The sequence below is a fragment of the Gopherus flavomarginatus genome, chromosome 3 (genome assembly GCF_025201925.1).
Source record: "Gopherus flavomarginatus isolate rGopFla2 chromosome 3, rGopFla2.mat.asm, whole genome shotgun sequence".
NCBI classification, from domain to species: domain Eukaryota; kingdom Metazoa; phylum Chordata; order Testudines; family Testudinidae; genus Gopherus; species Gopherus flavomarginatus.
In genome coordinates, this window is record NC_066619.1 from 136,982,034 (window position 1) to 137,008,181 (window position 26,148).

General features: G+C 43.1%; 1 protein-coding gene across 1 annotated transcript in view; it reads right to left on the reverse strand.

Moving 5' to 3' along the window:
• Positions 1-5,507: 5,507 nt before the first annotated feature.
• The window catches only part of LOC127048434 (deleted in malignant brain tumors 1 protein-like), a 44,140-nt gene continuing 23,499 nt past the window's right edge, over positions 5,508-26,148 (reverse strand). The window contains exons 6-10 of the mRNA XM_050948240.1: positions 24,999-25,312; positions 21,699-21,702; positions 15,458-15,772; positions 10,908-11,222; positions 5,508-5,915 (exon numbers count right to left, since the gene is read on the reverse strand). Coding sequence (XP_050804197.1) covers positions 5,554-5,915; positions 10,908-11,222; positions 15,458-15,772; positions 21,699-21,702; positions 24,999-25,312 — 1,310 coding nt within the window. The 3' untranslated portion in view covers positions 5,508-5,553. The remainder of the gene's footprint in view (positions 5,916-10,907; positions 11,223-15,457; positions 15,773-21,698; positions 21,703-24,998; positions 25,313-26,148) is intronic.

Genomic DNA, 26,148 nt, shown 5'->3' on the forward strand with positions numbered 1-26,148 from the left:
GTGGTGGCTGAGTGGTTAACTAAGCAGGGACAATCCAAGGAGGTTCTCTGACTTGGTTTCACTCCTGAGGAGATTCTGCACCAAAAAAATAAAAATTCTGTGCACAATATTTTAAATTCTGCAAATTTTATTTGCCAATAAATAAATGTGGAGGCTCCAGCATGGTAGAGGGGAGCAGAGGCGCCTGGATGCACAGAGGTGGGAGATCACCCTGCAGCCCCCTCTCTCCTCCAGGGAAACAGACTTGGTGGTGAGGCTGCACCTCTCTGCCGCCTACTCCAGGAACCCCAAACAGACTCCCGAGAAGTGCTCATGAGGGGTGCATGACCACTCCTGTGGCTTCCCTCTCAGACAGTCAGATCAGCTGGCCGTGGGGGCTCCAGCCGCCACTACCGGCAGCACAGTGGGGCTAAAGCGGATTCCTGCCCACCCTCGCTCTGCACGGCGCAGCACTCCCAGAAGCAGCTGGCACGTCCCTGCGGGGTGTGTCTCTCACACGCTGCCCCTGCCTCAAGCGCCAACTCTGCCATTGGAACTGCGGCAATGGGAGCTGCAGGGGTGGTGCCTGTGGACAGTGGCCCCAGGAGATCCCTCTGGCCTCCTCCATGTAGAAGTTGCTGTGGGTCACTTTCAGGAGCTGCCCAAGATAGGTGCCACACCCCAACACTCTGCCCCAGCCCAGATCCTGCACCCTACGTACACCCAAACTCCCTCCCTGAGTCTGCCACTGCCCTCCCTGCACCCCAACCCCCTGCTCCAGCCCAGAGCCCACACCCAAACTCCCTCCCTGAGTCTGCCCCCTGCATCCCCTGCACCCCAACCCCCTGTTCCAGCCCAGAACCTGCATCTCATGCACCCAAATTCCCTCCCAGAGCCTTAGGCGGGGGGGGGAGGGGAACGGGCAGGACTTGGACCCATTCTGGGCATCACCAAAAGTTATATAAACCTGGCAACCCTGAGCTGGAGCCCCAGTCACTGCACATCTCTTGCCTTCCAGGAGGGGACTCTGTGGGGCAGGGCTCTGCTGGGGCTTTATTCCGTCCTTTAACCACCCTGGAAGTACGAACAGGGAGAGAATTTGTTCTTCTTTTCTATGCAGAACACGGGCAGGCAGCTGGATTATTGCCAGGGCTGTAATAAAACCCGAGCTAGCAGAGGATGGTTTCAGTCCATACACCTCTGGGTTATGGGCCCAGCTCGCTCCCGCTGCACCACTCCACTGTGGGGGGAGCAGGGGCATCCTGCAGGATGTGTTCCCAGTGCAGCTCCCAAGCTGTGTCCTGGCGAGCGGTGCCCAGGGGATTTAGACACTTTAGAGGCAGGTGATTGACACGGGCTGGGTCCTAGCTCCAGCGCTGAACTGACACGTGCTCGCTGCATTCTCAGCCGGGGGCTTCTTGGGCTGATGGTTCAGCAGCACCAGCCCCTGCCCCTGCTTTTCCCCTGGGGAGACCCAGTGCCTCTCCTGCCCCCTCTGGGCTGAGGCGGGTCCCCGCTTCCCCACGTGTCCCAACCCCCCTGCGTGGGACCTGGGGGCAGGGCCAGGCCCGGGGAGGAGCCGCCCCTTCCTGCCCCCCCCCCACTGGCTCCCGCCCCTGACTGCCGGCAGCAGGGCCATGGTCGGGGCTGGGAGCGCAGCCCGGAGGCTGCTCCAGCCCTGCAGCTCGCGGGGCGGGCAGGGACACGCATGGGGGGACACGCTCCTGCCGGGAGGGGCCGGGCCTGGCTGCCTGGTTTGCCCCTTGCCCGGGGGGGGTCCCAGAGCTACCCGTGGCTGAAGCGGGGCTTCGGGGGGCCAGTGACCCGGGCCGGGGGGCGGAGCAGCCCCTGCTGCGGGGCCGGGGAGATGGATCCCTGGAGCGGCTGAGTCGGGAGCTGCAGGAGGGGCCTGGAGCGCGGCTCGGCTGCAGAGCTCGGAGCCCAGGCTGGGCCCGGGAGCTGGGGGGGATCTGGGGTGTCAGAGTCGGAATGGCAGAGGAGTAGCGAGCGCCCTCCGTACCCTCCGACCGGACGGGGCCCCACAAGGAAGGGGGCCCCTAAAAGTGGCAAAAAAATGTAAGGTATAACTAGGTAAGTGACATTTATTGATGCTATTGCACAATCCATGTCGGTTTTACTGACAAAACCGTGAAGTCATTATGATACATCATAATGGTATTGGCTACATCAGTTGTCTGTTGGTCAGTTTCGAATTTTAGTTGGACCCATTCAAAGAATGTGTATTTGCATTCATAATGGCGGTCGGTGAATAAATGTTATTAATTTAGTTGTTTAGTTTTTTATCATTTCCATCGCAGAAGCGTGCTTTGTGATGTCTAAGAGAATGTATAAGAGCGGAGCTAGTAAACAAAAGGCAGCAAAAGGTGCCGAGAAGGAACATGAGAAAATTCCAAAGTTGTCAATGTATTTTGCACTGCAATCCAACGTACAGGTACAGGCACATGAAACGGACAGCGCTAGCAGCGACGAATCATATCCAGAAGTGCTTCAAGTGAGGTCGAAGGTGAAGCCAGTTGTTCTACTAAACAAACTGTGACAGATATTCCAGCTGCTGCCGGGAAAGAAGTATCTGAATCTGAACCACTGACTGATGATCCAGGAGACTGGCCGTCTATAATATAGGACAGGCAAGTGTGTGACATTGTTGCACGTGGCCTACCGCAGCAGAATGAAAGTTACGAATTTCCATTTAACGAGGAAAGACGGAGGTTCACAAGTACTCATTTCTATCGAACCATGGCAAATGGCGAGAAAATAAGACTTTCATGGTTAATGTACTCAGTTCAGAAAGATGCCATTTTTTGTTTTTGTTGTAAATTATTTGGCATTGGTGACATACCACTACGTCGTGGAACATCTGCTTGGAAAGCACTGTCAAAAAGACTTCAGCAGCATGAAACAGGCAAAGGTCATCAAGACTGTATGGTGAAATGGTTTGATCTTCGGTCTGGCATAGTAAACCGTACATCTATTGACCAACTGGAATTGCAGGCTTTTCTGAAAGAAAGAGATTTCTGGAGAAATGTTGTCAAACGCATGGTTGATGTCATTATTTTCTTGTCCGAAAGAAACTTGGCATTTCGAGGAAGTAATGAAAAGCTCGGTGATCCTTTGGATGGCAACTTTTTGGGACTGTTGGAATTGCTTGCAAAGTATGATACTGTCCTCAGCGAACTTTTACAGAGGATTAAGAAGGCAGAGACACATGTTCAGTAGACAGAGACACAGTCTCAGTCCACAGATCCAAAACGAGTTGATTCAACTTGTTGCCAGTAACATTCAAGAGGCCAACACAGAGCAGCTTAAAAAAGCAAAATATTATTCAGTTATTTTGGACTGTACTCCCGACGTGAGTACATGAAGTACATGAAGAATAGAGGTTTGTGGTGTTACACTTTCTTGAATGCAACGGTGAAGATGGTGTCAATATTCATGAAGCGTTTGTTGGTTTTCTTAATGTTCATGGTACAGCTGGCGAGGGCTTATTGAAAGCGTTTCTTGAAAAGGCAAACAACTTAGGAATAGACATTGCTGACATGAGAGGCCAAGCTTATGATAATGGCACAAATATGAGAGGAAAGAATAAAGTTCAAGCCCGCATGCTAGAAATAAATGACGGTGCCTTGTATGTACCATGTGGAGCTCACACTTGGAATCTTGTGATCTCAGACGCTGCAAAGTCATTGAAATATGCCATTGACTTTTTCGGTCTGATTAACAGAATATATGTTATCTTTTCTTCTTCACCTTCACGTTGGGATATACTTCAAGAACATATGCCAATGTCTGTTAAAGGGTTATCGGACACTCGTTGGGAGTCGAGAATTGATGCTGTGAAGCCATTGCGTTATCACCTTGAAGAATTGTGCAATGCTTTGTCATCTTTGCGAGAATATGCGCTCGAAAAGAAAGATGGCAATACAGCAACAGAAGCCGGTGCGCTTTTAGACCATGTTACTACGTGGCTTTTTGTTCTGACTGTGTACACGTGGTATGATATACTATTTCACGTCAATAAAACCAGCAAATTAATTCAGTCACCAGATGTGTCAATTGACGTGCTGCAGGCAGAAGTCGGTGCTACAATGAAGTATCGAAATAAGGATATAACTCTGTGGTCACAAATGCACGTGAAATAGCAGAGCATATGGGTATTGAGCAGGTGTTTCCAGAAACCAGGGTGCAACGTAAGAAGAGAATGTTTGATTACGAATGTGCTGATAATTCGAGTCGTCTTTCTGCCGAAGAAAAATTCAAATCGCAGTTCTTTCTTGTTCTCTCTGATCAGGCCATATCTTCTGTTTCGTTGCGATTTGACCAACTCGTGGAGTGGTATAAGTTGTTTGGATTTCTGTACAACGCTAACAGCCTGAAGCAGTGTCACAGAGAAAATGAACTGGAGAATCACAGCAAAAATTTTGAAAGAAAAATGGGAGACATTGATGCCAACGAACTCATAATGGAATTGAATCGTTTTATGTCATCGAGAAAGAGAGAAGACTTGTCACGGCAAACAATTTTTTAACGTACATATACAAGAACAGCCTTCAGGAGATATATCCGAATCTTTGCATTTGCATCAGAATTCTTCTGACCACACCAGTTACTGTCGCTGGTGCTGAAAGGAGCTTCAGCAGAATGAAACTGATCAAGAATATCCTGCGCTCAACCCTGACAGATGACAGGCTTTCTGTGCTTGCAGTTATCTCAATTGAAAACAAGATTGCCAGATCTCTGCACTATGACACATTGATTAACCAATTTGCGGAGAACAAGGCTTGAAAGAAGCGCTTTGCATAAATACGGAATACATGTACACTGTAGGCCTATGTATACATAATATTAACCCTGCATATTGTATAAAATAAATACCGCATTCCAGTTTCTGCATTGTAAGGGGCCCCGGACATATGTTCGGAGGGGGCCACGTTCTTTGTTGCTACGGCCCTGAGTATTTATTTGCTATGGCTATGGTTTCCATGACAAAATCTGTGACTTTTATATTCCCAAATTGACTCTCATAAATAGTCAAGCATTGTGTCATTGCTGCTAGCCTAATGCTCAGCATGTCCAAAGGATAAATACAGTGCAACTAGGATGTGGGTAGGTATTGATTAACTTGTTGCTCTCTATGTTCTTGCTTCTACTAACACATCTGTCTAGACCTGCAGGACTCCTGCTATTTAACCTGTCAGCCATCATAATGCTTTAGTCCAGTGTCTGTCTTGCACAGAAATTGCCACTGGTAGTAAAATCCCTGGCATGAACAGTGGGGATTAAAGAAAGTGTCACTTCTGAGCCAAATATCAGTTTGAACTCCTCCCGCAGGAGACACAAGGTTATTTATCGTTCCACAGGATTGAATGCCGGAAAAAAGCACGAATCCCACATGGGAATTACCCTTTATCATACTCAGCTACCCTTTCATTTTATTGCTGTATTTTAATTTATTTATTTTTATATATTTATAATATAATGTATATGTTTTAATTTGAGGTTATGCTTTATATGTTATTTATTTAAATAAAATTCTGTAAGTTAAATTCACCTCTATCAATACTCTGTTGTTTGGGTTAAAATAGAGCCCTTGCACAACCTACCTGAGCAGATAACTCCTGCATCGTTGGAGTGTGCACAGTTATGCTGGCCCCATCCCCTGGAAGGACAGGTCCACAGACTGGATTCAGTTCCAGAGCAGTTCATATTGGCCAGCCAGATCTGCCCAGCTCCTTCCCCATAATGAGCAGAGACAGTTGCACTGATGGCATGTCCACATCTGAGTTGTTTGCAAATGACATTGCAGTCCAACAGATCCCAGGAATCATCACAGACTGTTCCCCAGATGCCACTGTAATAAATTTCCACTCTCCCAGAGCAATGATCTGCACCATTTACCAGTCTGATCTGTTTGTGTTCTGTAAAGATAAATGCCAGCTATTAATGTGTCATTGTTAGAGAACTGGAGGATGTCTGAAAAATTTCAAAAATAAAATGCCAGAGTAAGAGACACTGACATTGTCAGCAATTCCTTACTGGGCTATCTCAGATGTGGAGATTGTTATTCAGGGACTCATCTCCATCAAAAATCGCATTTCTTTACCCTTTTCAGGCCTGTTCATCTTTCAGACTTCGACCGGGGTTAAAAGTGACGCTATGTGTTTGTTGTGGCCATGACTTCTGGGACAAAATCCATGATATTTTTCCCCATAAATAATGCTCTGTCATTCTGGGCATCCTGATACTGAGCAAGACTTAGGCATGAATTTTTGAATTTTGGCTCTCTACCTGTTCAGTGCAGTGTGGTAAGTGATTTTTAAAACTTTTAAACCATTTTTCCAGTCAAATAAAAAGTTACTGTCTCATAATTTACCAAAACAATTTAATACAATATTATGTGCCATGACTTTTCCTTTTCCTTTGTTTTTTTGACAAAAATGGTTACTTTTGTGTATTTCTGATTCCAAACATTTAGCCTTAGTTACATGTTTTTTCCACATCTCCACAGTGCAGCTGCTTGCATACCAAATTGTTGTTATTAGTATCCCACCAATTATCTGGGACATTGCCTACATTTCATGTGCAGAAATCTTGACTCTCTCATCACATGGATTATGCTAATCAAACTCTCTCCGCAGTTCAGAATCACTTATGCTCTGGAATGATGTTATCCACTGGATAAAACCCACTACGATATTTTAGAAATTAGGAGATCTATGCATAAGTATGAAATTATAACTGGTTAAACAAGAGCTTGCAGTACTCTATGCACTGCATTACTGAAAGGGACAGCCAGTGTTCAAGGTACATTTGTCTTTTGAATAGAGTGTTGAGGGATTCAAGTACAGTACATTCCACGGGCTAGATGACTGTTATCCAAGGATTCCAAAGGAAATAAAGAATGAAATAGTGGAATTACTGACAAATTTATGCCCTATTCTTAAACAACTGTTATTAGAACATTACTATCATGGTGTCTGTTTAAAAAAACATGAACAAAATGGAGACACTCTTGGTGGGGAAGTTAATAGGGGAACTTAAGCTTTCAGTTTCCCCCAAGGCGTTCTGCAGCTGTGATATATTTTTCGTTGCTATAGAGTATGCAGACTGACATAGCTTTGTCTATGTATTGGCAGGGAGTAGACCTAATCTTACATGTTTTGTTATGTGCTATTTTTGGTCTTGCTTAAGAGGAGTTTAGATTTACATGGGTGGTTTAAGATCTATGTACCAGTGTATGCACACTTATTCTTGGGAGGGTGCATGCCTTTTCGTTTTTTTAAATCTAGAATTACTTCTTTATTATTATTTGCATTCTGTTGGCTCAGTAATAGGTATGGGCAGGAAACCATTTTCCACAAAATATTTCAAGATTTTGACATTTTTTCTTTTCTGTGTTGGGAAGAAACAGAAACCTTTTGAAGTTTTTCACAAAAAATCAGAGCAAGAGCAAGTGAGATAAAGAAAATAGCTTCAGAACAGCCAATAGCCTAGTGGTTTGGGTGCCCACTGGGCATGTTGGTGGTCCAGGTTCAAGTCCGTTGTCCAATAAATATTTCATTATTTAACAGAAAGTGGGAAAGCTCCAATAGGAGAGATGAGGAAAGCCAGTAACAAGGTGATCAGGGCATGTACCTGGGATGTGAGTGTGACCGTGGTCCAAGTCATTTGTCTGAATCAGGCTATTGGAAATTCTGGGGTGAAATCCTTTAGCTGAAACTGCTATTTTCCCACAACCAGTTTCAGTTTCAACAAAATGGTATTTTCTGGAGAGAACTTTTTTTTATTTTTTGAAAAATTTGCAATCAGCAGCCTATGTTGGACTTTATATTAAATTTTTTAGTATGTATTTACCATGTTTTGGACATGTGTAAGCAGATACATTCTCCATTTGTATCATATTTTTAATACTTTTATAACAGAGACAGAAACATAAAAATGAGAAGTCTAAGAATGCACCTTTGTTTAGAAACCCATACAGCTAATGGTATACATAAATGATGGTTGCTTGGGTGTCTTAACTCTGCATTACTGCATCAAATTATCAAATTTAGATTCCTTATGTAACCTTAATTCTGAATTTCTTGGGCTTGAAATGCTTACGTTTGTGAAAATTACAGATTTTCACGTTTAATTTACTGATATGTACTCTCAACCTGAACTCTGCTTAAACAGTGAAAATGCAGCAGGTTCAGAAGCTAAAATAGATTTTAATAAGGCTTTTGATACACTCACATGACCTTCTCATTAACAAAGTAGGGAAATACAAGCAAGATGGAGCTACTACAAGGTGGGTGCATAACTGGTTGGAAAACCGTTCCCAGAGAGTAGTTACCAGAGGTTAATAGTCATGCTGGAAGGGCATAATGAGTTGGGTTCTGCAGGGATCAATTCTGGGTCCAGTTCTTTTCAATGTCTTAATCAACTATTTAGATCATGGCAGAGAAAGTACCCTTATAAAGTTTGCAGATGAAACCAAGCTGGGAGGGGTTGCAAGTGATTTGGAGGACAGGATGAAAATTCAAAATGATCTGGACAAACTGGAGAAATGGTCTGACGTAAATATAATGAAATTCAATAAGGACAAATGCAAAGTACTCCACTTAAAAGGAACAATCAGTTGCACACCAGACAGAATGGGATATGACTGCCTAGGAAGGAGTAATGCGGAAAGGGATCTGGGAGTCATAGTGGATCACAAACTAAATATGAGTCAACAATATAACACTGTTGCAAAAAAAGCAAATGTCATTCCTGGATGTATTAGTAGGAGTGTTGAAAGCAAGACACAAGAAGTAATTCTTCCACACTATTCTTTGCTGATTAGGCCTCAACTGGCGTATTGTTTCCAGTTTGGGCGCCACATTTCAAGAAAGATGTGGACAAATTGGAGAAAGTCCAGAGAAGAGCAACAAGGATGATTAGGGGTCTGGAAAACATGACCTATGAGGGAAAATTGAAAAAACTGGGTTTGTTTAGTCTGGAAAAGAGAAGGCCGAGAGGGGACATGTTAACAATTTTCAAGTACATAAAATGTTGTTACAAGGATGAGGGAGAAAAAAATATTCTCCTTAAGCTCTGATGATAGGATAAGAAGCAATAGGCTTAAATTGCAGCAAAGGAGGCTTAGACTGGACATTAGGAAAAACTTCCTAGCTGTCAGAGTTGTTAGGCACTGGAATAAATTGCCTAGGGAGGTTGTGGAATCTCCATCATTGAGGATTTTTAAGAGCAGGTTAGACAAACACCTCTCAGGAATGGTCTAGATCAGGGGTGGCCAACCTGAGCCTGAGAAGGAGCCAGAATTTAACAACGTGCATTGCCAAAGAGCCACAGTAATATGTCAGCAGCCCCCCATCAGCTCCTCCACCCCATTCCCAGCTCCTCCCACCCACTGGCAGCCCCTCTGTTCAGCGCCTCCCCCTCCCTCCCCGCACCTCCCGGTCAGCTGTTTCATGGCATGCAGGAGGCTCTGGGTGGGGAAGAGCGAGGGCATGGCAGGCTGAGGGGAGGGGGCGGGAAGGGGTGGAGTAGGGGCAGGGCCTGTGGCAGAATCAGGGGTTGAGCAGTGAGCACCCCCCCGGCACATTGGAAAGTTGGTGCCTGTAGCTCCAGCCCCAGAGTTGGTGCCTAGACAAGGAGCCGCATATCAACTTACGAAGAGCCCCACGTGTCTCCGGAGCCACAGGTTGGCCACCCTTGGTCTAGATGGTGCTGGTCCTGTCATGAGATCAGGGGACTGGACTTGATGGCCCCTCAAGGTCCTTGCCAGTGTTATGATTCTATGATTTTATTTTTTTCTTGGAATTTCCTTTGAAAAATACTATTATTTATCAAACATTTCATACAAGAATATGAGACAAGAGAATGCTACCATTCAGTATATGTAATGATTTGAAGATTTATAATATCAACTTTAAATAATTGTTTATTTCTACTTTTAAAGACAGATTCACTGATACATCCAGCTAGTAAAAGCAGTCAGGGCAGTGAAGCTAGATTCACAGCTGCTTTGTACCTGAAGAGCAGGACAAAGCAGCCGAAGTGTACTAGTGAATCTGGACTCTAATTTTCAACTGACTTATTAGCCCAAAGGGCTATGTTTTGGAGACTGGCTCTACATGAAGGGAGCCCATGGGTCCCGATATCACTGAACTTTAAGGGATCTATGCTCCTGCCTTGTTTCTCTTAGCAGTGTTGATAATAGTGTGTGGTGGGTCCATGGTAGCAATCTCATGGGAAGCCTTTCAAGCATAGATCAGAGCATGTGGCAGTTGTAGTAAAATAATGTTCCACTGACAAACATGTGCCCATTTTACCTTATATCAACGACTCATCTACAACCAGCAGAATTAGTGCCTGCAGTTTAGATGTATAAGCAGAGCAGTGACTGATTGAGTCACCACTGATGCTGCCATGATTCCAATAAAGAATTACATGAGGTGTTGACCTGAGCCTATCTGTAGCATATATATTCATAACAATTAGATACAAGAAACATTGATAACTTAGCTTAATTATAACCTAATTTCTTGAAATATAGTGTATGCACAAAATGTTAATACATTTTAACAGTATGGAGAGTTTGAAGAATCTGTTTTATTTCATTATTAAAATAATTTGGGACAAAAGAAAGACAGACAATTTTTTTTAAAATGAGTACGTTAACTCAAAATGGATCTTTCAACTCAAAAACTGGATTTACTTGTGAATTCCCAGAAAACTAAGTCTGTACTCATAGAATAAATGCAGTAACTCTAGGGCAGGTGTTATGTAGGTTATCTACATAACAAAGAGGTTGAATGCCTGCTTTAAGTGCAAAACAGAATTCAGCCTTTACTATGAAACTGTGATTGGTGCATTCATAATTCTCTGTTACCCCGGTTAAATAGAGCAGAAACAGAGCTAACCTGAGCAGAGCACTCCTGCATCTTCATGATGCCCACAGCTGTGCTGATCCCATCCCCTGGAAGGACATGTCCAAAGGTTGGTTTCAGTTCCAGAGCAGTTCACATCATCCAGCCAGATCACTCCTGATCCTTGCCCATAATGAGCAGAAACAGGTGCATTGATGGCATGTCCACATCCCAGTTCTTTGCAAACAACGTTGGCATCTGATAGGTCCCAGGAATCATCACAGGCTGTCCCCCAGGTGTCTTGGTAATAAATTTCCACCCTGCCAGCACAGTGATCTGCCCCATTCACCAGGCTGATCTGTTTACTTCCTGTAGGGTTAAATCTCAGCTGTTAATGTGTCGTAGGAACCAATTGATGATTATGAGATTTCAGAAGTAAAACAGCTGAGCAAAGTATACCACATCCTCAGCAGTTTCCTACTGTGCTGTGACAGAGACTGGTTCCCATCTCCCACACAGCTCACTCCTCATTCACACTTCGGAGGGCTGTACGTGAGGCAGCATGTTGATAATGGCCATAACCCCGCGGCCAAAATTCAAGACATTTAAAGTTGCTTCACTGCTCAAATGGCTGCTCTGTGTCACAACAGGCAGCCAGCTACTGGGCTAGACTCTTCCATGAATTTAGAAACCTGGCTACCCCTAAGCCCACTTTCAGTTGGGCCCATATCTGGTCAGTGTGACGCTTTCAATTTACTTCACAAGGCTTCTGGATCAAAACTGACAGGTCCAGTGCAGTGCAGAATAGGCTCCATACATTGTTTTAATCTAGTATGTATGAATTATAACACAGCTTCAAAAAATGGTTGTGCCATGACTTAATGTTCACATATTGAAAGGAAGATTTTTGCTATGACAAACATGCAGGATTCGTTGTATGCGTTTCTCAATCTCCTCATTGTAGCTGCCTGCACAGCACCCTGGCATCATTAGTGTTCCATAGATCACCCAGGATATAGCAGCGAACACCATGGAGATAAACCAACTTTCACCACTCTGAGCAAACCAGACCTGAGTTCTGGAGTGATGTGAATATGTTGAGTAGTGCTTACTACAGTACGCTACAAATTAGACATTCTATAGGTATGAAATTATAATTATTTAACAAATGTCTACAGTAGTGGATTTGCTACAGTGATAAAAGAAGGAGCATCTGTCACCAGGTCACCAGTTAATGAAGTGTGGACCTAATTCAGCAAAGCAATTAAACGTGTGCCTACTTTGCAGAATCGAGGCCCGAGACAGGAAATTATACTCTTGAATTGAAGTTGAATTTTATTATTTACTTAATTAAATTCCTAAAGCTGGTTGAAATTTTTTAACAGAAAAATTTCCCCAATAAAATATGTGATTTTCTCAGCATTGATTCCCCCTTCCCCTCCTCCCCCAGGAAAATGTCAATTTCAATGAAATTTCCCAATTTTTCAATGGGAAAGTTAGACATAAAATATTTAGCTTCAAATCATCATTCTAAAATGTCAAAAATTTTAATACATTCAAACAAAATGCTTAATTTCAATCAAAAATGTCAAAAAAAATCATGCCAACATTTCTGAATAGAACCTTTTTGGAACATTTGCTTACATGAAAGTTATTGATATTTTATCTTTTTGTCCTGTTTCTGAATGAAAAGAAGTATAGAAATATATGAATTTCACAAGGGAAATTCCATTTTCTGGACAGCTGTACTGGAAATTCACTATTATGAAGTCTATTTTCACAAAAGAAACAGACAAAGAAAACCAAAAAACCCCAAGAGCAGTCCTTGTTGGGATGCTTCCTTGTTGGGATGGTAGTGGGGAAAATGAATTATACTCTTCAACTGAAACAGTATTTCATTATTTATAGGGCTGTCAAGTGATTAAAAATTAATCATAATTAATCACACAGTTAATCGTTAATAATAGAATACCATTTATTTAAATATTTTTGGATGTTTTCTACATTTTCAAATATATTGATTTCAATTACAACACAGACTACAAAGTGCACACTGCTCAATTTATATTTATTTTTTATTTCAAATATTTTCACTGTAAAAAAAAAACAACAAAAGAAATAGTATTTTTCAATGCACCCAATAAAGAAATTGCACCACAGTACTTGTATCATGAAGGCTGAATTTACAAATGTAGAATTATATACAAAAAAACCTGCACTCAAAAATAAAACAAATGTAAAATTTTAGAATCTGCAAGTCCACTCAGTCCTACTTCTTGTTCAGCCACTCGCTCAGACAAACAAGTTTGTTTACATTTGCAGGAGACAATGCTGCCCACTTCTTGTTTACGATGTCACCTAAAAATGACAACAGATGTTCTCATGGCATTGTGGTAGCCAGTGTACTAAAGATTCATATGTTTCTTCATGCTTCAACCACTATTCCAGGGGACATGTGTCCATGATGATGATGGGTTCTGCTCGATAACAATTCAAAGCAGAGCGGACCGACACATTTTCATTATCTGAGTCAGATGCCACCAGCAGAAGGTTGATAATCTTTTTACTGGTTCAGGTTCTATAGTTTCTGCTTCGGAGCATTGCTCTTTTAAGACTTCTGAAAACATGCTCCACACCCTGTCCCTCTCAGATTTTGGAAGGCATGTCAGATTCTTAAATATCTTTAGAAATCTCACACTGGTACCTTCTTTGTTTTTTGTCAAATCTGCAGCGAAAGTGTTCTTAAAATGAACAACATGTGCTGGGTCATCATTCAAGACTGCTATAACATGAAATATATGGCAGAATGCAGGTAAAACAGAGCAGAAGACATATAATTCTCCCCCAAGGAGTTCAGTCATAAATTTAATTAACACATTGTTTTTAACGAGCGTGATGAGCATGGAAGCATGTCCTCTGGAATGGTGGCTGAAGCATGAAGAGGCATATGAATGTTTAGCATATCTGGCATGTAAATATCTTGCAGTGGGGCTGCAACAGTGCCATATTCTCACTTTCTGGTGACAATGTCAATAAGAAGAGGGCAGCATTATCTCCTGTAAACATAAACAAATTTGTTAGTCTTAATGATTGACTGAAAAAGAAGTAGAACTGACTGCCCTTGTAGGCTTTAAAGTTTTACATTGTTTTGTTTTTGAGTCCTGTTACATTACCAAAAAAAAAATCTACATTTGTATACTGCTCTCTCATGATAAAAAAATTACTCTACAGTACTTGTATGTGATGTATTGAAAAATACCATTTATTTCATTTATCATTTTTACAGTGCAAATATTTGTAATAAAAATAATATACACTGATTTCATTTACAACACAGAATGCAATATATATGAAAATGTAGAAAACCATCCAAAATATTTAATAAATTTCAATTGGTATTCTATTATTTAACAGTGCTATTAAAACTGTGATTAATTGCGATTAATTTTTTTGAGTTAATCGCATGAGTTAACGGCAATTAATTGACAGCTCTAATGACTTACTTAAAATCTTAAATTTCCAGATCTGAACGTACTTTTGGTTGAACAGTTCCGTAAAACTTAATTGACATCCATAGACAGAGGGCCTATAATTATACTCTAAGCATTTGAAGAAATAAATAAGTCATGTAAGTGAAACTGACCTAGAAGTCTAATTGGCAAATAGGGAAGCTTCTGAACTGGGGATATATAGCTCAGTAGTGATACCAAAACTGTCTACCCAGAATATTATAGAATTAAAGTGAGAACCTCTTTATAATAAGACTGATTTGATGTAATATTTTGAATTATTATTTCTTGATAATTTCAACACCCAGTGTTACGTTAAATATTCTGTGTCAACTCTTATATGTCCATCTTTATTTTTCTGTCTGTAATTTGTTGACTGCATATTATAGCAAAGCAACCTTAATTTCCATACAGTCATAGTGCACAAGGTGAAGGTAATGGATTAATTAAACTCACGTAACCATCCTTATATTATATACTGCAGATGCTAAATTTTGCAGTTGTAAACTCCAGCGACATAGCTTTCCCTCTACAATTCCCAATCTAATACTGGCAACATATATGAATTTCAGAATGGGTCATGGTCTTCCTGGGGAATAGAAGGAAGTAGGGACACCTATTGTATTAGTTTGATTAACTCTAGATCTGTGCAATGAACAGACAGTACAAGTACAAATGTGGCGAGATACTGATTAACCTTTGTACCTCAATCATTTCAGTGCTGACAGTTCACATTAATGAAGACACTGAGACTCACATGCTATGTCTGTTCTGGGCCCCCAGATAGCATTTCTAACCGGCAGCAATCATTCAATCAACTGCTCAAGTATTTTGCCTCTCTTGATCGGTGTTTTGCCATTTTTTAATATTAGGGGATGAAATACATGAGTAAGTGAGTAAGAAAAGAGACACACTAGAATCTTTCTCACTTCTGACTCATATATGGCTTTGAACTCAGCTGTCAGGACCTGAAAGGCAACAAATACCAAAACACTGTGTGACCAGCAAGGAGATGCTCCTGTATCTTTATCTGCTGACTTCTTATTTTATTGCTTTAAATTTAATCAAGTTGAAGAGAACGTTCATAAAACTGACCTGAGCAGATAACTCCAGCATCTTCATGATCTCCACAATTGTGCTGACCCCATTCCCTGAAAGGACACACCCAGAGATTGGATTCATTCCCAGAGCAATTCACATCATCCAGCCAGATCTTCCCAGATCCTAGCCCGTAGGGAGCAGAGACAGATGCATTGATGGCATGTCCACATCTCAGTTGTTTGCAAGCAACGTTGGCATCTGATAGATCCCAGGAATGATCACAGACTGTCCCCCAGGTGCCATTGTAATAAATCTCCACTCTCCCAGAGCAGTGATCCTTTCCATTTACCAGTCTGATCTGTTTGTTTTCTGTAGGTATGAATCACATTTGTTAATGTGTCATTTTCTTATCCTACAAGAAAGCTTTTGTAAGAATTTAGAAATAAAACATCTGAGCAAATGATAGACATCTTTCTAACTGTGCTATTCCAGATGTGAAGATGTTGCAGGTTGCCAGATGGTTTCTCATCTGCTATACACTCTGTAATTCTCAGACCCCACAGGACCTATTCCTCAGTCAAATTTGAGGGGGATTAGGGTTATATTTTGTCATGGCCATGGCCTCTGTGACAAAATCCTTGATGTTTAAGGGTTTTAATTTGTTCCCATAAAATGTCATCCCTTTCCCATTCTCAGTAGCTTGCAAGATTCCTCCATGACTTTCTGCAAACTTGTCTCGCTATGTGCGCTGTGTAGTGGAGTAATGGCTTTAAAGCTTAGCTGGAAATATTCATTTGTACACTGCTTTTCTGGTCAAAGAGCAAAGGACTGTTTTGTACTTTTATTTCCATTTATCCAAGTGACCATTTTGTAATTCTACATGACATTCTCAGAAAGCAAATATTTGAGATAAGAAGCCTGTAAATGACTGAAAAGCATAATACCTTTTTATTAACAAGTTTTACCCTAAGCTTAGAAATAATTTTAGTGTCCAAGTGACTAACAACTTCCTGGTACAAGTGCTGGAGGAACCAACAAGGGGCCGTGCGTCTCTTAACCTGCTGCTCACAAACAGGAAAGAACTGGTAGGGGAAATAGAAGTGGATGAAAACCTGAGCAGCAGTGACCATGAGATGGTTGAGTTCAGGATCCTGACAAAGGAAGAAAGGAGAGCAGCAGAATACAGACCCTGGACTTCAGCAAAGCAGACTTTGACTCCCTTAGGGAACTGATGGGCAGGATCTCCTTGGAGGCTAATAAGAGGGGGAAAGGAGTCCAGGAGAGCTGGCTGTATTTTAAAGAAGCCTTATTGAGGGCACAGGAACAAACCATAGACTCATAGGTCAGAAGGGACCAATATGATCATCTAGTCTGACCTCCTGCACAAGGCAGGCCACAGATCCCTACCCATCCACTTTTACACAACCCCTAATCCAGGACTGAGTTATTGAAATCCTCAAAACTGGTTTGAAGACCTCAAACTGCAGAGAATCCACCAGCAAGTGACCCATGCCCCACGCTGCAGAGGAAGGCGAAAAACCTCCAGGGCCCCTGCCAATCCGCCCTGGAGGAAAATTGCTTCCCGACCCCAAATATGGCGATTAGCTAAACCCTGAGCATGTGGGCAAGACTCACCAGCCAGCACCCAAGAAGGAATTCTCTGCAGTAACTCATTTCCCATCCCATCCAACATCTCCCTGCAGACCATTGAGCAGACTTATCTGGTGATAATCCAAGATCAATTGCTCAAATTAAACTATCATAACATCCCCTCCATATACTTATCAAGCTTAGTCTTGAAGCCAGATAAGTCTTTTGCCCCCACTACTTCCCTCAGAAGGCTGTTCCAAAACTTCACTTCCCTAATGGTTAGAAACCTTCGTCTAATTTCAAGTCTAAAATTCCTAATATCCAGTTTGTACCCATTCGTCCTCGTGCCTACATTAGTACTAAACTTAAATAATTCCTCTCCCTCCCTAACGTTAACCCCCCTGATATATTTATATAGAGCAAGCATATCCCCCCGCAGCCTTCTTTTGGCCATGCTAAACAAGCCAAGCTCTTTGAGTCTCCTTTCATAAGGCAGGTTTTCCATTCCTCGGATCATCCTAGTAGCCCGTCTCTGGACCTGTTCCAGTTTGAATTCATCCTTCCTGAACATGGGACACCAGAACTGCACACAATATTCCAGATGGGGTCTCACCAGCGCCTTATATAACGGTACTAACACCTCCTTATCCTTGCTGGAAATACCTCGCCTAATGCATCCTAAAATCGCATTTACTTTTTTAACAGCCGTATCACATTGGCGGCTCATAGTCATCCTGCTATCGACCAATACCCCAAGGTCCTTCTCCTCCTCTGTCGCTTCCAACTGATGCGTTCCCAACATATATCTAAAATTCTTATTATTAATCCCTAAGTGCATGACCTTGCACTTTTCACTATTGTATTTCATCCTATTACTCTAACTCTAGTTTACAAGGTGGTCCAGATCTTCCTGAATAGTATCCCTGTCCTTCTCAGTGTTAGCAATACCCCCCAACTTTGCGTCATCCGCAAACTTAATTAGCACATTCCTGCTCCTTGTGCCAAGATCAGTAATAAAAAGGTTAAATAAGATCGGTCCCAAAACCGATCCTTGAGGGACTCCACTAGTAACCTCCTTCCAGCCTGACAGTTCACCCTTCAATATGACCCGCTGGAGTCTCCCCTTTAACCAGTTCCTTATCCACCTTACAACTTTCATATTCATCCCATCTTTTCCAATTTAACTAACAGTTCCCCATGCGGAACCGTGTCAAACGCCTTACCGAAATCGAGGTAAATTAGATCTACCGCATTTCCTTTATCTAAGTAATCCGTCACCTTCTCCAAGAAGGAGATCAGATTGGTTTGGCACGATCTACCTTTAGTAAATCCATGTTGCAATTCGTCCCAATTACCATTGACCTCTATGTCCTTGACTATTTTCTCCCTTAAAATCTTTTCCAAGACCTTACATACTACAGACGTCAAGCTAACAGGCCTATAATTACCCGGATCACTTTTATTCCCTTTCTTAAAAATAGGGACTACGTTAGCAATCCTCCAGTCATACGGCACAACCCCCGAGTTTAGCGATTGCTTAAAAATTCTTGCTAACGGGCTCGCAATTTCACACGCCAGCTCCTTTAATATCCTCGGATGGAGATTGTCCGGGCCCTCCGATTTTGTCCCATCAAGCTGTTCAAGTTTGGCCTCTACCTCAGTTGCGGTAATATCCACCTCCATATCCACATTCCCGCTTATCATCCCTCCATCATTGCTAAACTCCTCAGTAGTCTTATTAAAAACTGAGGCAAAGTATTTATTTAGATATTGGGCCATGCCTAGGTTGTCCTTAACCTCCATTCCATCCTCAGTGTATAGCGGCCCCACTTCTTCTTTCTTTGTTTTCTTCTTATTGATATGGATATAGAACCTTTTACTATGGGTTTTGATTCCCTTTGCAAGGTCCAGTTCCATGCGGCTTTTAGCCTTCCTCACTTTATCCCTACATGTTCTGACCTCACCAAGGTAGCTTCCCTTGCTAATCCCGTCTTTCTTCCACTCCCTGTAAGCTTTCTGCTTTCTTCTAATCCCCTCTCTGAGTTGCTTGCTCATCCAGTTTGGCCAACAACTCCTGCCCATGTTTTTTTTCCCCTTTCTTGGGATGCAGGCTTCCGACAATTTCCGCAGCTGCGACTTAAAGTAATTCCAGACCTCCTCCGCATTTAAATCCGCAAGTTCCTCTGTCCAATCCACTTCCCTAACTAATTTCCTTAACTTTTTAAAATTAGCCCTCGAGAAATCGAAAACCCTAATCCGAGCTCTACATTTGTTTATCCTTCCATCTAGTTTGAACTGAATCAACTCATGATTACTCAAACCAAGGTTAACCCCTACCACCATTTCTTCTACGAGGTCCTCACTGCTCACGAAAACCAAATCTAAAATGGCATCCTCTCTCGTAGGTACTTCAACTACTTGATAAAGAAATCCATCCGCTATCACATCCAGAAAAATCTGACCCCTATTATTCTTGCAAGCACTCGTCCTCCAGTCTATATCTGGGAAGTTGAAGTCCCCCATAATCACACATTTCCCCTTTGTGTTTACTTCATTAAAGACGTTAAAGAGGTCTCTATCCATATCCAAATCAGATCCTGGCGGTCTATAGCAGACATTAAAAATGTCTCTATCCATGTCCAAATCAGATCCTGGCGGTCTATAGCACACCCCAAGCACTATCTCAGGGGAAGCTCTAGTTGCTTTTATACCCAGTGTGATTTTTGCCCAGACAGACTCTGTCTTATCCATTCCATCGCTTCTTATTTCATTACAGTTTATCTCATCATTGATGTACAAGGCTACTCCACCACCTTTGCCTTTCTTCCTGTCTTTTCTAAACAGCACATAACCTTCAATACCTGTACTCCAGTCATGAGTACTATTCCACCAGGTTTCTGTTATCCCTATAATATCCAGTTTCACTTCCTGCACCAGTAGCTCCAGTTCCTCCATCTTGTTACCTAGGCTCCTCGCATTAGTGTACAGACATTTTAATTTTTGGCATTTAGCGTCAATGACATTCTTTCCCCCGTCGTGCACAGACCTTCTGCCACCAGCATCACCCGTTGATCTGGTTTCTACTCCACTATTCCTCCTTGGATCAATTCTTTGGTCCGCAAGGGTATCCCCTCTCACTTTGTTTACTTCCCTCTCCAGGTTATATTCCGGCGTGGAGATCTCCTGAACATCTCCCAACCATCTCCCCCAACTTCCTAGTTTAAAGCTCTCTTGATGAGGTCGGCGAGCCTCCATCCTAGAATTCTATTTCCCTCCTTACTTAGATGAAGTCCATCCTGAGCGAACAGTTGTCTATCCGTAAACGCTTCCCAATGACTGTACATCCCAAAGCCCTCCTTGTCACACCAATGCCTGAGCCATCTGTTGATCGCCATAATCTTGTCACTCCTTCATCGCCTGCTCTAGGAACCGGCAGAATCCCACTGAAGATCACCTGAGCCTCGATTTCTTTGAGCGTCTTCCCAAGTCTGGCATAATCCTCCTTGATACAGGCCAGCGAGTAACTAGCCGTATCATTCGTTCCCACATGAAGGACAATCAACGGATTCTTTCCCGCTCCCGCTAGGATCCTATTCAGCCTCTGGTCCACATCCTGTATCTTAGCCCCTGGCAGACAGCACATCCTTCTGTTCTCCCGATCAGGTCTAGTTACAGGCCTGTCTATTCGTCTCAGTAAAGAGTCTTCAATCACGTAGACTTGCCTTTTCCTGGCGACAGTGTGATTCTCCGGTCTATCCCCCACACCAGCTTGCCGCAAGTCCTCTTGATTTGTATTCGCCCTTACAATCCTCCTAGGGCTCATACTCGGTGCCGCCTCCATTGTCTCCTCTCCTCCTTCTGCAGGACTAGCTGCTCGTCTCTTTTTCCTTGCCCTCTCTCCTTCAGCAGCCTGCTGTGCTCCATCTTCATTTCCCAACTCAGCAAACCTGTTCCTGAGTTCTATGTCTCCATCGCTGGCCCGTCTTTTCCTCTGCCTGGTTCTCCTAGTCACATGCTTCCACTGTCCACTTTCCTCATCCAGCAGCCCCTCCTCAGAGTTCTCTGGTCCTGCTTCTATCCGCTCATCTGAGCTTAACCCCTGCGCCTCATCATGTCTGTGTTCCATCATCTGCTCGAACCCCCTTCTGAACTCAGCCAGGGTATCCACCTGCATCTCCAGTCCTCTTATCTTTTCTTCCAGCAGCTCTATCAGGTGGCACTTCATGCAGACAAAACTCCTTTCAGGTGCCCGCTCCAAGACCATGTACATGCCACAGCTACCGCATCCGGTCATCCTCAGCATGTCTCCACCTGCTCCCTCTGCCTCCATAATACAGTTCCACCTCTGTGCCTGGCAGTCCACGCATCACACCATACCACAGGCCACCAACGAGCACTGGACCCCTGCCCCTTCCCTTGTCTGTCTTCCTGGTTTCTTAGCCTTGGTCTCCCCTGCGCCTTGGGAACTCCCACTGGAACTCCCCTGTTAGCAGCTCTGTTCGCTGTCTCCTGTGCCGCTGCCTGGGTGCCTGGCTCCTTACATAGGACCCCTAATCAGGTAAGCCCCGCCCCCAACTCAGGGCTCAGCCTCGCTCCCAGCACACAGCCCCTAGCAGCCTGCACACACACTCACTCACACACAAACTCCACAATACAATCCACAAACTACAAAAACCTGCTCCTCAGACAGAACTCCCACTGGAACTCCCCTGTTAGCAGCTCTGTTCGCTGGCTCCTGTGCTGCTGCCGCTGTCTGTGCCGCTGCCTGGTTGCCTGGCTCCTTATATGTGCAGAAAGAATAGCAAATATGGCAGGTGACCAGCTTGACTTAACAGAGAATATTCAGTGAGCTTAAACACAAAAATGAAGCTTACAAGAAGAGGAACCTTGGATAGATGACTAGGGAGGAGTATAAAAATATTGCTCAGGCATGCAGGGGTATAATCAGGAAAGCCAAGGCACAACTGGAGTTACAGCTTGCAAGGAATGTGAAGGGTAACAAGAAGGGTTTATACAGGTATGTTAGTAACAAGAAGGTGGTCAGGGAAAGTGTGGGACCCTTACTGAATGGAGGAGGTGACCTAGTGGCAGATGATGTGGAAAAAGCTGAAGTACTCAATGCTTTTTTTGCCTCAGTCTTCACAGACAAGGTCAACTCCCAGACTGCTGCACTGGGCAGCCCAGTATGGGGAGGAAGTGAGCAGCTCTCAGTGGTGAAAGAACAGGATAAGAACTATTTAGAAAAGCTTGACATGCACAATTCCATGGGACTTGATTTAATGCATCCGAGAGCACTGAGGGAGTTGGCTGGTGTGATTGCAGAGCCACTGGCCATTATCTTTGAAAACATATGGAGATCAAGGGAGATCCTGGATGACTGGAAAAAGGCAAATATGGTACCCATCTTTAAAAAAGGGAAAAAGGAAAACCCAGGGAACTATAGACTGGTCAGCCACACTTCAGTCCCCAGAAAAATCATGGAGCAGGTCCTCAAAGGAATCCATTTTGGAGCACTTGGAGGAGAGGAAGGTGATCAGGAATAGTCAACATGGAGCCACCAAGGGCAAGTCATGCCTTACCACCCTGATTGCCTTCTATGATGAGATAACTGGCTCTGTGGACATGGGGGAAGCGGTGGATGTGATATAGCTTGACTTTATCGAAGCTTTTGATACGGTCTCCCACAGCATTCTTGCCGGCAAGTTAACAAAGTATGCATTGGATGAATGGACTATTAGGTGAATAGAAAGCTGGCTAGATTGTCAGACTCAACGGGTAGTGATCAACGGCTTGATGTCTAGTTGGCAGCTGGTATCAAGCGGAGTGCCCCAGGGGTTGGTCCTGGGGCTGGTTTTGTTCAACATCTTCATTAATGATCTGGAGGATGGCGTGGACTGCACTTTCAGCAAGTTTGTGGATGACACTAAGCTAGGGAGAGAGGTAGATATGCTGGAGGATAGGGATAGGATACAGAGAGACCTAGGCAAATTGGAGGATTGGGACAAAAGACACCTGATGAGGTTCAACAAGGACAAGTGCAGAGTCCTGAACTTAGAACAGAAGAATTCCATGCACTGCTACAGGCTGGTGACTGAATGGGTAAGCAGCAGTTCTGCAGAAAAGGACCTGGGAATTATAGTGGACAAGAAGCTGGATATGAGTCAGCAGTGTGCCCTTGTTGCCAAGAAGGTTAATAGCATATTGGGCTGCATTAGTAGGAGCATTGCCAGCAGATCGAGGGAAGTGATTATTCCCATCTATTCAGCACTGATGAGGCCACGTCTGGACTATTGCGTCCAGTTTTGTCCCCCCTCCCACTACAGAAAGGATGTGGACAAATTGGAGAGAGTCCAGTGGAGGACAACAAAAATGATTAGGAGGCTGGAGCACATGACTTACGAGGAGAGGCTGAGGGAACTGGGCTTATTTAGTTTGCAGAAGAGAAGAGTGAGGGGGGAATTGATAGCTGCTTTTAACTACCTGAAGGGGAGTTTCAAAGAGGTTGGAGCTCGGCTGTTCCCAGTGGTAGCAGATGACAGCACAAGGAACAACGGTCTCAAGTTGCAGTGGGAGAGGGCTAGGTTGGATATTAGGAAAAACTATTTCACTAGGAGGGTGGTGAAGCACTGGAATGGGTTACCAAGGGAGGTGGTGGAATCTCCATCTTCAGAGATTTTTAAGGCTCAACTTGACAAAGCCCTGGCTGGAATGATTTAGTTGGTATTGGTGCTGCTTTGATGACCTACTCAGGTCTCTTCCAACCCTAATCTTCTATGATTGTATGAACTCTGAGACTGGTTATTTTATTTCACTGGTGCTGAAAATGATAAATTCATTAGAGCCACATCCTATAATTTCTGCTAAACAGGTTAATCTGACTAGGGTCTTAATTCAGGACAAATTTTAAGCACATATTCTTCCTATTCAGTAAGGCTGGTAAGCATGTTTCACTTTAAGCACAAGCTTAAATCGTATTGATGTAACTGAAATTCAAACACAGAGTTACAGTTAAGCAAATGCTTAAGTGCTTTTCTGAATACGGATGGATCACTGACTCATGAGCTAGATGCAGTGAAGAGCAATTGTGTAGTGGTGGCATTCTAGAGAAATTAAACACTGAGATATGGCGATGATCATCCGTAGTGGTCTCTCATGACTCTGAAAACTTTTGGTGTTTACAACTGTTTTGACACTGGATAAGTTAATAAATATTTTATATAAAATATTTATAAACTCCCTGTATTAGTTATTAATAGAATTCAAAAGAATCAGGGTGCACTTTTGATTTAAATGGAACCTAAGCACCTACTTCAGTGCTTAGTTAAAAAGGGATAATTGGCTGAACTGGAGTCTTGGGTATGTCTACGCTGCAGTCAAATGTGTGACTGCACCACACTTGGTTTACATCGAAAGAGGATGGAGCTCGGCTGTTCTCAGTGGTAGCAGATGACAGAACAAGGAGCAATGGTCTCAAGTTGCAGTGGAAGAGTTTAGGTTAGACATTAGGAAAAAAAAATCACTAAGAGGGTGATGAAGCACTGGAATAGGTTACCTAGGGAGGTGGTGGAATCTCCTTCCTTAGAGGTTTTTAAGGTCAGGCTTGACAAAGCCCTGGCTGGGATGATTTAGTTGGGGATTGGTCCTACTTTGAGCAGAGGCTGGGCTAGATACCTCCTGAGGTCTTGTCCAAACCTAATATTCTATGATTCTATGATTCTACCCACAGTAGTACAGCGAAAATAACATGGTAGACATGGCAGCATGGGTTAGCGCAAGATAGCAATGCGAGAACCTATCCAGCATCTTCAGAGTCTTTATACAAACCAAGCTGAAGCCCATAGTACCACATTTGCAATGCTATTTTTAGCTCTGCTTATGTAGGTAAAGCTACCATAGGTATTACCTGTGATGCTACTATACTTCAGGTTGCACTGTAGATGTATCCTTAGTTAACATTCACCTTATATAGTAATTCCAGGTTAAATGGGCTTAGTAGAGCATTCACAGAACAGACAACTCCTGCATCTTCGTTGTGCCTGCAGTTATGCAAACCCCATCCTCCAGATGGACATTCCCAGAGACTGGATTCACTCCCAGAGCAGTTTACATTATCCAGCCAGATCTGCCCAGATCCTTCCGCAGAATGTGCAGCGATAGTTGCACTGATGGCGTGTCCACATCCCAGTTCTCTACAAATAACACTGGAGTCTGACAGGTCCCAGGAATCATCACAGACTGTCCCCCAGGTGCCATTGTAATAAATTTCCACTGTTCCGGCACAATGATCTGACCCATTCACCAGTCTGATCTGCCTGTTTCCTGTAGAGATACATTGCAGTTGTTAACATGTCATTTCCTGTTGAAAAAAGCAGGTTTGTGAGATTCCAGAAATAAAAACACATGAACAAATGATACTGTTTTACTCAGCAATTCTGGACTGTGCCGTTTCCGATGTGGAGATTTTGAAAGTTGTCAAATGGTCTTATCTCCTATGAACTTTATACTTAACCCGAACAGAGCGCACTCCTTATTCCGACTTAGAGGGTTAAAGTGAGTCTGAATGTTTGCAATGGTATGAGTTCTGTGACAAGATTTTAGGTTTTTTGCACAACAAAAAATCATGCTTTTTGTCATTCTTAGCAGCCTGCTTTTTCCCTTCTATTTGCTTTTTCATATTTTCTCTGGGAGCCTGGTGCCAATTCTACTGAAGTAAAGGGGAGTGTTTCCATTGAGTTCACTGGGCTTTGGATCAGTGTAGTGCACTAAGGGCTTACCAATATTCAACTCATAGTTTAAAACTATTATTACATGGCGTCAAACAATGTTTCATGTAAAATAAAGATTAGGTGATTTTTTTTTTACAGTTTTGCATCACCAATGAGGTCATAGAATGTCATGACTTCTTATGTTTTTAAACTAAAATTGACTTTTGAATTTTTGTCTTGACAAAAATCTAGCTTTGGTTGTAAACTTTCTGCATCTTGACACTTAATGTTCCACAGATCATCCAGGACTCTGACTGACATACCACAAGGGGGAATCTCATCTTACTCCACACACCAATTACGTTAATTAAAAGTTTCAGCTATTCAGAGACAGTGTCCTATGTTTAGAGCCCCGCACAGACACAAAGTTTGGATCTACATCGATCCACG